The sequence below is a fragment of the Semicossyphus pulcher genome, unplaced genomic scaffold (assembly GCF_022749685.1).
Source record: "Semicossyphus pulcher isolate SPU_LCO1_2020_fin unplaced genomic scaffold, fSemPul1.0.p SCAF_15, whole genome shotgun sequence".
Taxonomy (NCBI): Eukaryota; Metazoa; Chordata; class Actinopteri; order Labriformes; family Labridae; genus Semicossyphus; species Semicossyphus pulcher.
The window spans coordinates 21,987,350-22,001,568 of NW_027211659.1; the positions used below are offsets into that span (position 1 = coordinate 21,987,350).

Below are 14,219 nucleotides of genomic sequence, written 5' to 3' on the forward strand. Positions count from 1 at the left end.
CTGACTGTATGGCAATAATTCACTGAACCATGCACAGCTGAATCAATATTGTGTGGACGAGGACGATTTTCCAAATGACTTCATGCTCATAATTATACTTACGTCCCAGGGACTGGGGCATCTGGTGAGCGATGTACAGTAGATACTGCATATGGTGTGCATATGTTGAAGTGGGTGTGCTTACTTAAGTTAAGTATGCTTACTTTTGCATGCTACTTTACCCTGCAGGGATACAGACCTTTCCCATAAGGATCCTGTCAGGTCTGAAATGGACCATTAGGAACATTAACAAGCAGCCTCCTTTATCTGAAAAACACAAAGTCGTCACTTTTCTTTTGGATAAAGTGAGCAATCTCTGAAGACCGAAGACAGAGAAAGTACAGAGTGGGAAGGTGTCCGGCTCTGACAAAAGATAGAATGCTCTTTCATCTGAAACATAACAGCAGCAAATAAAACAAACGATGCAGATGGTTAGTTGGCAGCATTATCACCATGGTATCATAATTTTCAAAGCAATGTCCAGCTCAGGTTTGCTCTGCTATTAACCTGCGGGGCCTCAATCCCAAACACATTTTCAAACTGCTGTCAGCCAATCCAGCATCCAGTGATGGGAACTGAGGTCTGACCCCCTGCAATTTCTCACTTGAAGCAAGTTTATTCCCTCTAAAATTTCAGCCTTCGGTTCCTGCTGCAGGGGTCAAACCCCGACAGTAAAACTTTAGTTTAGCTGAAACAAAAAGGGGTGTGAAAAAAGCTGCAGAAATGAGGTTCAGCTTAGAAACATCCAGAACCAGGCGGCGTGGAGGATGAGAAGTTTGCACGCAGCTGAGCGATGGGAGAGGAAGGACAGAGAGGCGGGAGAGAAATAAGCAGCTGGTGCAGAACGCCCACCAGGTCACCACAACAAACACACACACAGACAGACGGACGGAGAAAATACTTGCGCACACACACACAAACACAAACATAATGGCTTACATACAAATACAGTGAATTAAAGAACAAAGAGGAACCTTTGACATGTAATCCGTCTCACACTGTCTGGCTTCAGGGATAACTGACAAAGCTAATAATCCATGATTCCTCTACATACATGCAGTAAATCTGCTCATTAGCTTGCCATTCATTTCTTCTAAGTGTAAGGCTAATTAGCATGTGAGGGTAGGATAGGAGAAAGAGCTACTTTAAATATTAACACATGATACGGAAAGAACATAAAAAAGGAAAGATTGGATGTAGAGAATGGCTGCCCTCATTACCCAATCTGCGTGTCAGCTGAAAGTAAGAAGGTACAGGTGGATAATGATCCTGCTCAGACTGCTCTCCAATCTGTGATGCTCTTCAAATTCTGAAGTAACAGGAAAGTGCTCTTGATGTGATCTGCCACATAACCCCACCCTAACAACGCATTCACACACACAAGCACAGGCACAGACTCAGTTTAATATGACTGTATGATGATGGAGACAAACACAAACTACTCTCTCTGGTCATCTTCTCCGCGACACTAGTTTGTGTGATTTTTGTACGTCAGAAAGGTCGAGAGAGGGAGAGAAGGGATGAGCACGATGTCTTAAGTTCCACATGAGCCGAACGTTGTACACACTTTTCACACACAGCACGGTGCACTGGAAGTCAGAGTTTGCCTGATTTAAAGATGAGTTATGTGATTCTATCCAATACAAGTTTAGTCAGATTCAGTGTATATCTCCTCACAGTTGACCAGTTTTCAATTTGTGTGAGGGCACATTAACATCCAGCGTTAGTACATAGCTCTGGCTCAGTAAATAGGTAACTTATAAAGTGGCTCAGATTGAGCCATATGACATGATTCCAGCCTATTAAAAACATTAGTATTCATGTGCACTCTGCCCTCTACCTCTGTCGAATACTCCCCCTCTTCCACGTCCTAACCCAAGAGGATCGACGCTACTGATAGCAATAAAAATCGCCTCCCCTCAGAAGCAGCCAAAGAGCCAGATAGTTATAAAGTTTAAAAAACGAGCTAAAAAGGTTTCAACATTTTAAGGTGGTCAGAAACACAAGTCAAAGTGAATGTTAACAGCTGGATGTGTAAGTTTGACTTAATACATCAATAATATCAAACTTAAAAGTGGAGTTGTTTCAAAAACTCTGCCTAATAATAACCATGCAGCGTAGTCATAGGTAACTGTATCAGTCCAATACATTATGAAAGCATTTCTTTTCTTTGTGCTTTCCAAGAACAATAGAACTACTGTCCATTTAATACAGAAATTTAAATACTAATGTGTTTCACATTTGCTTGCATATTAGGTTTTAATTATAATTATATATATAAATAATGAGGTAGGATTGACAGAAGCCCCTTTCCCACAAGTCAGTAAACCTGCTAACACTATGCTTTTTTGGTTAGTGAGAAAGGTTACAACCAGCATTCAGATAACTCTGCAGTAGACCCGGGTAACTGTCGCCTCGGCTCCAATCAGCATCGATGACACTGACATGCTAATCTCCGCCCCCTTTCCGGTGGTTTTCCACCCGTCTCCATCTGAGCAGCGCTCAAACATCGTTCCAAATTTCTCTGCACCGAGTTTGATAAACAGACTGAATGAGTAATATATACAATACAGACCTAACGACCATAATATCTTCACTGTTTACTAACCCTGTTTCCGGCGTGTTTGTGACGTCAGACGGTGACGCAGCAGAAAAGACACTGAAAGGAGGATACTTCACTGGCAATGGGAAAAGAGACAAGCGGCATTTATTAGCGGGTCTTCTCAGGTCTGAAAAACCTGCGTCAACGCGCTAATTTCTGTGGGAATGGGGTAAGTATCTCGATTTTGGTTACATTTGAGTCAGTTTCAGAATAAACAGAATTTAGGTGTCATTACTTTTACATTACATTACATAACTCTTGAAGTATCTGACCTGAGGTGAAAAACAACACTCTCACAACACAAAAGATAGATAATTTCCACATCACATTTCATAGAGAGCCTTTAATTTGCCCTAATTTTACTCAATGTGAAAATGAAACAAGACAAAGAAAAAGAAAAAAAAAGCTCGGCTAAGTCGTCTGTAAAGTTGATGTACAATGTAGACAGACATGACATCATGACTTCTGAAGCGTGTGACTTTAACATTCAGTGAAGCTTCAGCCCCCTTGAAGAGGCAAACACAGTAACTGTGTGGAGACTGGGATGTGCCTCGAGTAAATAGATGGAACAAATATTAACCTCACAAACAACAAGAAAGATGCCATGCATTTATATATTTCCATCATGAATTGCTTCCTTCTGATGGCCCAGTAGATTATATGAGAAAATGACTCAGGAGATGAGTCACAGGATAAAAAAAGGAGATGGCTAGTCATCCAGATAGATGAACATAAGGACTGTGTATCATGGTGAGACTGTGTATCATGGTGAGACTGTGTATCATGGTGAGACTTTAGGCAAAAAAAAAAGGCGCTCTGCAGTTCAACAAAATACTATAAATATAAATATAAATAAATATAATTTGACTTATTTTTTATTCTACTTGTAACTTGTATTTTAAGATGTCTCTCAGATTCTACTCCCATACAAAACAAATGCAACACATATTTCAGAGTTCGACTTTATCCTCTTTAACCGATCAACATCGGCTCCAAGGCAGCCAATTTGTATGACAAATGACCCGTCACTGAAAACCATTTATCTCCTCCTTAATATCCCTGGCAGGTGTGCTGTCAACAAGAAGTCTGCAGGGATACAATATCTGTTGCTCCTCATTATTTTTTCACCCCCCTCCTCCCCGAGGCTTTTAATAAAAGTGGAAGTATGTACTTTGAGCTAATCGAGGCGAGTTCAACAGGGCTGGTTAAGAATGTACCTCGGCTCTGCAGGTGTGTTGCGACCAGAACATTCAACAGGGTGTAGAAATGTGATTTATAGCACTCAACCATCTCGTTACCTGGCTGTGGCTGTCAGCTGTCACTGAAATTTAGTCATTAGTAGTAGTAACACACACACTCACAGGACAATCATTAGGTAGTATAGCCACAGGCCAAGGTGCATTATGATTGTTTCCTCTAAAACCTGGCGTAATAAGCAGGTGTGTGGGTGACTGCCAGTTGTGTGTGTGTCTTCCTCAGCCATCAATGTGTGACAGGCTGTCAGTTGTCAAATGGGGGGAAACATTGTGTGCATTCAAGCATCCAAGCACATGTAGCAGACTCTTGGCTAAGTACACCTCAATGCATGGTCCATGTGCAGCTACAAAAAGCATTCACACAACACAGGTTAATGTAAAATACCTGCAAAATCTACAAACGTAAAAAGAATGCAGTGTGTTCACATAAAAGTGAGCTGACTGCTGAAAGAATAAACACTACCATTGTTTCAAAAATGTATTCAGTCAGGGTACACTTACTAGCAGTTAAGTGACATCTCAGACCTCGGTAAGTGGAGTGCAGATGTTATGGAGCTTTGGTCATGTCTGAACTGAGCAGCTGATGAAGGCCAAAGTATGGCTAAAAGCTCCAGAGTAAGGGTCTGTGTCCATTAACGGTGCTTTTTGCGCCAGCAGCGCCTTCGACCTCAATTTCAGAGCGCTTCTCACCGGCTGCTTACTGTTGCTAGGTTATGAAAGTTGTCTTGCGGCACTTCCACTTCCCTCAGTAGTAGTGATCGTTATGTCAGTTTTAAATTGCTCTGTGTGATCAATAATTGTTTTTATTCAAGGAAAATATAAAAGCAATGGAAAGGAATCGTGTGCTGGCATTAGCAGCAGCACTACACACGGAAATTTTACCCTCGAAAAACGATTTGCTTAGGATTAGCTTCTTCTCCGCCATTGTCGTTGACAAAGTAGATATCTGAAGTCCCGCCCCTTCATTATTTTTGATTGGTCGGTGAGGGAGAAATGACACTGAGAGTGCTGTGAGCGCAGCGACAAACATCTGATGCCGAGGGCATTTTTGTGCTGAGGACGCTGAGCGCTGAAAACTCTGTACTACATTAGGCCCTAACTCTGGAGATGGTCTTTTGTGGAATTTATTGTCAAACCACAATTGTAGTCAATAAGAATGACCTTTCAACTTCAATAAATGGGTTGTTTCAAATTAGAAAAGGAAGAAAAAGTAGTTCCATTTTATTTACTGTCTTTACATTTTTAAATAGTGTCCAGTGATTACTTGCAATGGTTTTTCCATTAAATGCGAGGAGCGTTTTTTCCTTCTGTCTGTATAAAAATAAAATTCTGATATGTGACAATTCTGACAATAATCTGATTACATAAATGAATATTACTCTTTTTATAGTAATCTCACCTTTTAAAGAGTTTTTAAGTGTTAATGTCAAATATTACCTTGGTGTTCACTGTCACTTGTAAGAACTTGCCACAGCTCCTGATCTAATATAAATGCAAAATTAATATATCAAAGGATTAAATACCCATCAAGAAATCATGGAAGTCGTGTTTTTCCCATTCAAGTCAATAAATGTTGAAAAGAGAGACAAGACTAAGACTCAACGCAGCCATGCAAGCACCTCCATGAGTTTGTAATTAGGCATAGCAGTGCTTCCAGCTACAAATAAAAAACATGCTGATGTTAAGCAAGTATTATGGTTTCCATGTAGGGTAGCATTTTAGCATGCTAACATTTGCTAATTAGCTAGGGGGCATTATTAGGCAGTCTGCTCTGCATCACACCTAACAATGCCCCACAGTCAAGCCATATTAGTCATAGTATTTTATATAGGAACTGTTTCTTCAATTTCATAGTTATATTGATGTTAATATTCACTTAGACTCTATAGAAAATGTTTTAGTCGATAAATATTGTTTCTTTAAACCTAATTCTTTTCTGTATGGGTCCACTTATTCTTCAACTTTAAGATGGATCAAATGTTGTAGTGGGGGGAGGACTCCTGTAGAAGCTCTGTGGTGTCAGGTGGGACGGTGCTGCGATGACAAATGGCTGAATTTCGCTAAGGGCCCCGGGGGAGCTCAGAACGGGCTCTGTTTGCAAGCTGTGGTGGGTGTAGATTGTCTTGGAGCCAACTGCTTTATAAATCTGTAGCAGCATGGAGCCAAGGAAAGTCACCCCCATAACCTCTCTAGTATACCTACAATAGCAGAAAGAAAAGAGAAATGCAGTGAAATTACAACCACATTTGAATCTACCATCAGCAACTATCATGCTCATTTTTGCCTGGCAGTGGCCATTTGCAAACGGCATCAAATATTTTACTTTAAAGAGAAACACTGCACTACACTATAACATTTATTTTCCTGTCAACCAACAACATAAGTAGAGAAAGGTTGCAAAATATTCAAATGTAAGCATGCAAGCTGAAGTTACATACTTACCTTAAACTGTTGGTGTAGTTTGTCAGATTTCAACAGAGATGTAAGACTGGTAGATTCTCCAAAGATGCAACATGACACAGCAGGTTTCCTGGCTGCTTGAAATATATCCCCATAAGCTGTGTTTGTTTCTTTTGCTGCCATCTTTGTGCTCTATTGTGCATTCACTGAACCACATCGTTTCGTACGCTGGATGATAAATGATTCAGGCTTTATTTTTTTTCATTAGTCCGATGAATATGTTGCTGATGGACAGTCTAGTAGCCAGATGTTTTTTCGACACATTTGGCCTGAAAACATTTCATTTCAAGACTTTCTTAGCCAAAAAGTTTCCCTCATTAATTCCAGCATTTTTTTTTTTTTTTTACATTGATAAAACAGAGTTTTGATGGGCGGTGAGAGCTAGCATGGAGGGGGGTGGTTCTGGGACGCCAGCACTAACTGTTGAGCCTCCCCGAGGTATTGTGGTTCTAACTTAACCCATGAAGGGAGGTGCCAACTTAATAACTCTGTTTATGTGCTGGCTTTTGCTACTCATCTAACTACAAGTTTGAGTTTCTCTCTCTTCTCTTCTCTCATGAAAATGGGGGAGAAGGGAGAGGTACAGCGTACAGCCTAACCCGGCAGGGGTGAGGGCTAGCCCTAGACAGGGCACCTCACCCTTGCTCTGCCTTCCCTGTCTTCTTTCCAACACATCTCTCTCTACAAACTCTTCTCTCTATATTTTTCTCTTGTGTGTTTAATTCAAATGTGGGGGCCAGTAGAAGCCATGTGGTAGGGTAGGTAGTATCAGCGTTGTCAGGACCTGGAGCTTGCATGAATGGAGCCTGGGTCTGATGAAGTTGGCAATGCTGCTTGGGTTGCAGTGGTAGGTAAGTTAATTATAAGTACTGGGATAAGGGAACAAGGGGAGGGGTCTAACATTTCTACATTAGTCGAGTGCAGAAATATCTACATATTGCCATCATATCTGTATTTACAGAGTATTTATAATGGCTTTGAACGCAGCTCAGTGCGTTATAAACAGGGACCTGAATTATCTGTTGTAATAGATTGTTTGGGATCCATGAATGCAAAATTAAATGAAGCATTTACATCCTCCTGAACACATTTGTGTTCGTATCCCCTGAGATAAAAGAGAGACAGAATGCTGATTAACCCTAACCCTGGTGAGTGTGAGGAGGTCTGCTGTATTCAGAAAATTAATCCATACTGTTTACATGCAGTGGATGTCTTTCCTCCTCTATAATCCTGATGGACATCTTGAGGATTACGACTGACGATCGGACAAAGGAAGCACTTTGAAGAGGATTAATCGAGCTTAAGAAAATTAACATGAACATTTCAAGGCCAAACTGTTACATTAATTGATAATATAGAAATTGTACCTTACTGAAACGTGTATCTTGCAATGCAATTATATCAAAGACCCCCTCCAGTGAAAATCAAGTCTTTAACCTTGTAAACATCTCCATGTGGTGTTCTTCATGTGCTAGACACATCAGGAACAACATAAGCAGTCATCTCCATGGCTGGGCCTGTTAAACTGCAGTGTACCAAGGACAGGCTGAACAACACGTTTTCAGATTGGCAGGTTTGAGATGTCACAAACCTAAGGAGCCAATCCCGTTAATGGACACGTGGTGACGCTATGCATATCATTATGTGCAACCTATGGCAACCACCGCGGCGATACGCAAGCCAGCTGTAACTGTCATTGTAATTTTTGCAAAATCAGTACAGACTACTAACATTAAAGTTACTACTATTAAGTACTACATTTCAAGCTAGCTAAGTTCCAACAAGTTGCCACTAAACGATGGCAGACGTGTTTTGTTTTCATGACGGAAGGGCTGGTTGGAAATGTGCATAGTGGGCGGAGACTATGCAGATTGAGGATTCTTTAATAAGGGAGAAGGAGGAGATGGTAATTTAACATATTTAGCAGATAAAACATATCAGACACAATTCATCATTATCACAAATAAAGAGACAAGACACGTCAGTTTTATTTATATTCTCTTTAATATATCTTAAAAAAATGAATATACAATCTGAGAAAGAAAAGGTTGAGGATTTGAAGAACAGACTGTTAATCTTCTCCTCTGGCCCAAAGATGGAGTTAGCCCAAGCAGAGACATTTCCCAATCACATCCTGGGAAAAAAAAAACATGGCAGACTGCCAAAATAAAGGACATATGGCAAACAGGAAGCTGAAGTCAGAGTATTAGTAAGGCTATAATTAGGTACAAAGTATTGGGCTACCATATCCAGGAGGCAACTGCCACCATGGCAATTAACTGTCACAGCAATTACACAGAATGGCTTCAAATTAACAGGCAGTTACATTAGCCTTCAAGGTTTATTGGAGCAAAACCATGCTACAAAACACCATGGAGCAACCACATTCACATATGCTTTCAATAGTCCTGGTATTTGTAATATTGTCAGGTCCTTTATTTTGGCAGAAGCCAGTGTCTTCTGTTGTTCTGCTTTCTTTCTCTCGGAAAACAATATGAATTTGAGCTGTTTACCCCTGGGCCAGAATAACAAAAAGAGGGGTAAAAGGGAACCAGAGCATGCTAACAAGTCACATCATTTCAACACGTCGTACTTTAACTGCGCTCACGCATACACGCACTCAACAAGCACAAAATTTCAACCTTAACCCACACACACACACTTCCAACATAAAACTACATTTCTGACATCCTTAGTAAAATGCACCACTGGCAGATCACATAGACTTTGCCTCATGCAGACGTGTGAACATAAAGCTGAATGGAGTGAGACCAGACATGATGTTCAGATATACGACTCAGAGGCACAATGCTACCCAGGGCCGAACAAAACACACACACATACACACACCACGCCTTCTCTGGCTGACTTTATGACACTTTCTTTTTCTCTGCAAAACACAAATACACAGAATGAAACACATCTTATGGCCAATATCCACAACAGCAGAGGTTCAGAAAGACAGTATCTGGTTAGCTGAGGTTGTTAGAAGAGGTTCAATGCACCTCATCATCTTCAAGTCATTTTAGCCGTGGAATAGCTGCACCTATACTCTAGCAAGCCAACTAGCTAACAAGTATTGTAGGGAGCAAGCTATCCCACTAGCTAGCATTCCAAACAGACTGAAAGCTAGCCTTGGTTAGCCTACTGTAGGCCACTTTGCCACACTGTGAGGATAACCAGAGTTCCTGCAATAACTAGCTAGTGCTAGCTAGCTCATTCGCTAGTAGTGTTACCTCACTAGCCTTCTTGCTAGCTAATTAGCTTGTTATCTAAGAATCTTATCTTAAGAACCTCTACTATTGACTTCTCCAAAGACAACCAGACACTCAAAGATGAAGAGAGAATAGAACACTGTCTTCTCAAAGACAAACTTTGCATGTTATCCTGGGAAAACTCCCACAGAAACCAGCATGATAGGTGAGATACAGTGGGGACAGTTAAATGTCTTATAACGTACTGCAGCTGAGTGACTAAAATGAAACAATGACTGTGAGGTTAAAGTTCTCACTTTTAGCTTTAAGGGAGTTTTCAGGTGTTCACGTGTTTAATAGTGTAGGACTTGTAGATCCTTGTACACCTAATCCCCTATTAAGGTCAATAATTCTGAACATACAGAACAAGGATTTTATTGGAGGAAAAGTGGATCGTTTTCTTCACACATTCTTATATCTTATATCAGTCAGTGTGTGCTTTACTGGAAGACCAAGCTGAAGGTACAATCTTCAAAAACATCAAGAAGTAAAGATGGCTCCATTACTGCCCTTAAACAACATCATCAATTTCTGCTCATGTTTATGGGCCACATTCTTCAGTCAGTCATCTACTGCCAAAAATGAACAACAAAATATTTAGGATAACTTTAACTTCAATACCTGATTTTTTTCCCCCCTTCGGAGCAACAGAAAATTCTGGAACACATGAACTCTTTTATGAACTTAGTGCTATGGTTTACAAACTGCTCTTTATATACAAATCCAGCATTTAAAACATAAAATAGTCACTAATTTTGAGTTGTCTTTATGTCCACTTCTAAGAAGTATGGACAACATTCACTCTCTTTTACCTCGCTTTTGGTCCCAACCAACTCTGTAGCACGATATCTGGCTGCTAAATGCTCCACTTTTCTTTCAGCATGTTGCTGTGTCTGTCTGCTAAATGGTGCCGGGCAGGTATTATATAATGGGTTTTTAGAGCTTTCTCCTGCCTGTGGTGGCTTGAAACGACACTATCATTGCGGACCAGAACAGTTGCAGGCAGTACAGCTGAACAATGAGCTGAAATGTACTATACAGCTCCATAAAGCCAAGAGGGAGAGCAGATGCAGGTGATAATTCTCTGTGGGTTCACATTTGAAGTTTATATGTTCAGAAGCATTTTTACCCATTAAACTTGTGGAACTGTACAAGAAGAGCAACAATCCTACACTGCTTTGTTAGGGTTGTCAAATTAAATCTCAGAGTCCTTCAAACTCAGTCATTGCTTCACTTTAAACCATTTTTGCATCACTGTCGTTGTACTGTTTGATTGCACTGGAAGTATAAAACATCTCAGTCCTCAATGAAAAAAAAGGTTGTTGTGGGTTTGTGTGTATGTGACAGAGACAGAAGGAGAAAGGGGGGAAAAGGACAGTAAGGAGAGGAGGAACAGGGGCTCAGAGGTGGAGCTGAAAACAGTACAATACATTTGGCTGTGGTTTTAGTAGTCGTACTTTATCCCACTGGAGACGAAAACACACGAGGGATGTATTTGTGTGTGCACATGCAAGGAGAATGACAACAAAACGAGACGATGTAGTCATTCACATGCTGTCTTGTGGGGCTGTTGGCTCTCCAACTTCAGTGTGTGTGTTTGACTTGTAGGCAAGTGTTCAGCAACCTGTGTATGTAAGTGTAGCCTTTACTCCAGGATGTGACACTGTGTGTGTGTGTCTGTGTGTGTGTGTGTTTTTCTTTGTGAACTCACATGCATTTTCTCTTTAGCGACACAAACATGGCAGGCACTGAAACAGAGAACTGATAGAAACAGATATTTCTTCTCTTGATTCGTCAAATTTTCAGACAGCTAAATGTCACTTCCTTTCAGGGTTTTTTTACGCCGGTGAATCTCCCCATCGCATCTCTTGCCGTTCGTTGCCATGGCTCGTTTCCATCCGGCTCAGGGACACCCAGGCGAGTGCGAGGCGGCGCCATTCAGTGATCTTACCACAATGGACAGACATTGTGGTCATTGTAACACTCATTGATTAGTATAATTAAAGCACATTTTTTCTTTTGTATGCAAGCCCTTTCTCATACGCATCATTTTTTTTCTTTTTTTCTTTTGTTCCTGCAACGTGGAGTTTATTGCAATCAGGTGAACAGCAGGTCATGGGCAGAGCCGTGTCAAGAGGAGGGGAGTGGTCAGAGTCAAAGAGTCAGCTGTTGAGTCACACACGTGGGGGAGTTGGCCAAGGTAAGCAGAGGCAAGGTAGAGCAGTTTGGTTGGTTGGTGCAGGCTGACGTAGGTAGCCGATGCGTCTATCATCTGGCGTAGTGCTTGATGTAATCTTGAACCTTATTCCGAAAATCCTCCTGGATTGGAGACAAGAAGAGGTAAAGAGAGGGTATGAGAGTTAGGTGGAAATAACTTTAACTATTTGTAGAGGTTAAGCATTGAAATAAAACACACTCACACAAGTTAAACTAAATACACCGATCAGCCATAATTTTATGACCACCTGCCTAATATTGTGTAGGATTGTCTAAACAGCCCTGAGCCTTTGAGGCACGGAGTCCACTAGACCTCTGAAGGTGTGCTGAGGGATCTGGCACAAAGACGTAGCAGCAGATCCTTTAAGTCCTGTAAGTTTCGAGGTGGGGCCTCTGTGGATCTGACTTGTTTGTTCAGCACATCCGACAGATGCTCGATTGATTGAGATCTGGTGCATTTGGAGGCCGAGTCAACAGCTTAAACTCGTTGTCGTGTTCTTTAAGCCATTCCTGAACCATTGTTGCAGTGTGGCAGGGCACATTATCCTGCTGAAAGAGGCCACTGCCATTAGGGAATACTGTTTCCATAAAGGGGTGCGCTTAGTCTGCAACAATGTTTAGGTAGGTGGTACATGTCAAAGTAACATCCACATGAATGGCAAGACCCAAGGTTTCCCAGCAGAACATTGCCCAAATCATCACACTGCCTTCGCCTGCTCCACCGGAACACACCCTACAAGAGCTGCAGTTTTGGAGATGCTCTGACGCAGTCATTTCATCATAACATTTTGGTCCTTGTCAAAGTCGCCTACATCCTTACACTTACTTCCAACACATCAACTTCCAGGGGGGACAACATGTTCACTTGCTGCCTAACATATCCCCCCACTGACTGGTGCCATTGTAACAATATAATCATGTAATTCACTCAAATAGTCAGTGGTCATAATGTTATGGCTGGTGTATGTACATTTAATTTTTGATATTATGTGTAATGTATTCTCTTCCTCTCTGGACGAGTCTTAAAAATCAAGAGAATAGTGCACTGGCTCCGTCATAAAACAACTACAAAAAGACCCTAAAGGCCTCCATAACATGTTCAACAAAAAACATTTTTTAATGTCAAAGTAAGGTTTTGGGCTAATAATATCGGCCTTGGCATTGATTCTGCAACTCTACTGGAGCTATGGAAATTCCCCATTTAGTGTTTTGATGACAGAAGTGGAGAGCGCTGTCTCACACGTCAGTCAAAATCCTCCCATAAGTGCTCAACAGGGTTGAGATGTGACTCTGAAAGCCGTAGCGGATGATTCACATCATACTTATCAAACCATTCAGTGACCCCTCATGCCCTATGGATGGAGGCCTTGTATTCCAGAAGAGAACACTTCCATCAGTATAGAAATGCTTGAGCATTGAATCAAGATGATCACATAGAACAGCAGGAACACCTCCCTCTAAGGAGACAAGAGGACCCCAACCAAGCAAGTAAAATGCCCCCTATATCATAACAGAGCTACCATATGCCCTCACTGTAAGGGTCAAGCGATAAGGTTTTATTTAATTTATCAACCGACTACCACTTCATTAAAAAGCATAATGAATACATTTAAGTTTGTTTTAGCGATTTTGTTTCCTTCCTATGCTTATAAAAGTGAGCTTGAATAAATTGTATCTAGGGAGGTCCCTTTTGTTTTCATTTCACTACCACTATTGGATCTGATGACGCCTAGGGCACCACATTCTGGGCACTGGCTTGAGCCTCCATCGTGTTGAATGCAGCCCTGATGTTAAATTCAAGCCTACTGCAAGACTGACACCTTCACTCCCAACCTTTCTCTCTGCTCCACTCACATGTACCGTCAATCTACCGCTCTACTTGCCTGACAACTCACTCACTGTGCACTTCTCGACACAAGTTACAACAAGAGGAGCGGAAAGATACGTTCACATCCAGTTGGAAAAACTCAAACTCGACCTTCTAAAGGAAGGGAGGGTAAGAAATGTTGTTTTGACATACATATAATGTACGTTGTGTTGTTTAATTTCCTCGCCCTACTCTTCTAATCACACAGACAGACAGAACGACAGACAGACAGCATATAATAGAAAGGGAGGGGAAGAGAGACAGCAACGTGATGAAAAAAGAGAGGAGAGAGACAGAACAAATGATGGAGAGAAAGAGAGAGGAGAGTAGCAGATGATGAGAGGTGCAGCACTACAATGGATACACTCTATCTGAGAATGTGTACTGTGTCTAGTAATAAAGAAAAGCCCTTTTAATATAACGATAAACTAATGTTAACAAATGAATTTAACTTTTTTACATTTCTAATCAATAAATTATAAATGAAAGCAATTGAGGTGCATATTTAAATTCCCAATGATTAC

At 41.1% G+C, this 14,219-nt stretch overlaps 1 protein-coding gene across 1 annotated transcript in view; it reads right to left on the reverse strand.

Moving 5' to 3' along the window:
• Positions 1–8,396: 8,396 nt before the first annotated feature.
• Positions 8,397–14,219, reverse strand: part of ube2f (ubiquitin-conjugating enzyme E2F (putative)) — a 50,636-nt gene continuing 44,813 nt past the window's right edge. Inside the window, exon 10 of the mRNA XM_069663818.1 lies at positions 8,397–11,930. Coding sequence (XP_069519919.1) covers positions 11,880–11,930 — 51 coding nt within the window. The 3' untranslated portion in view covers positions 8,397–11,879. The remainder of the gene's footprint in view (positions 11,931–14,219) is intronic.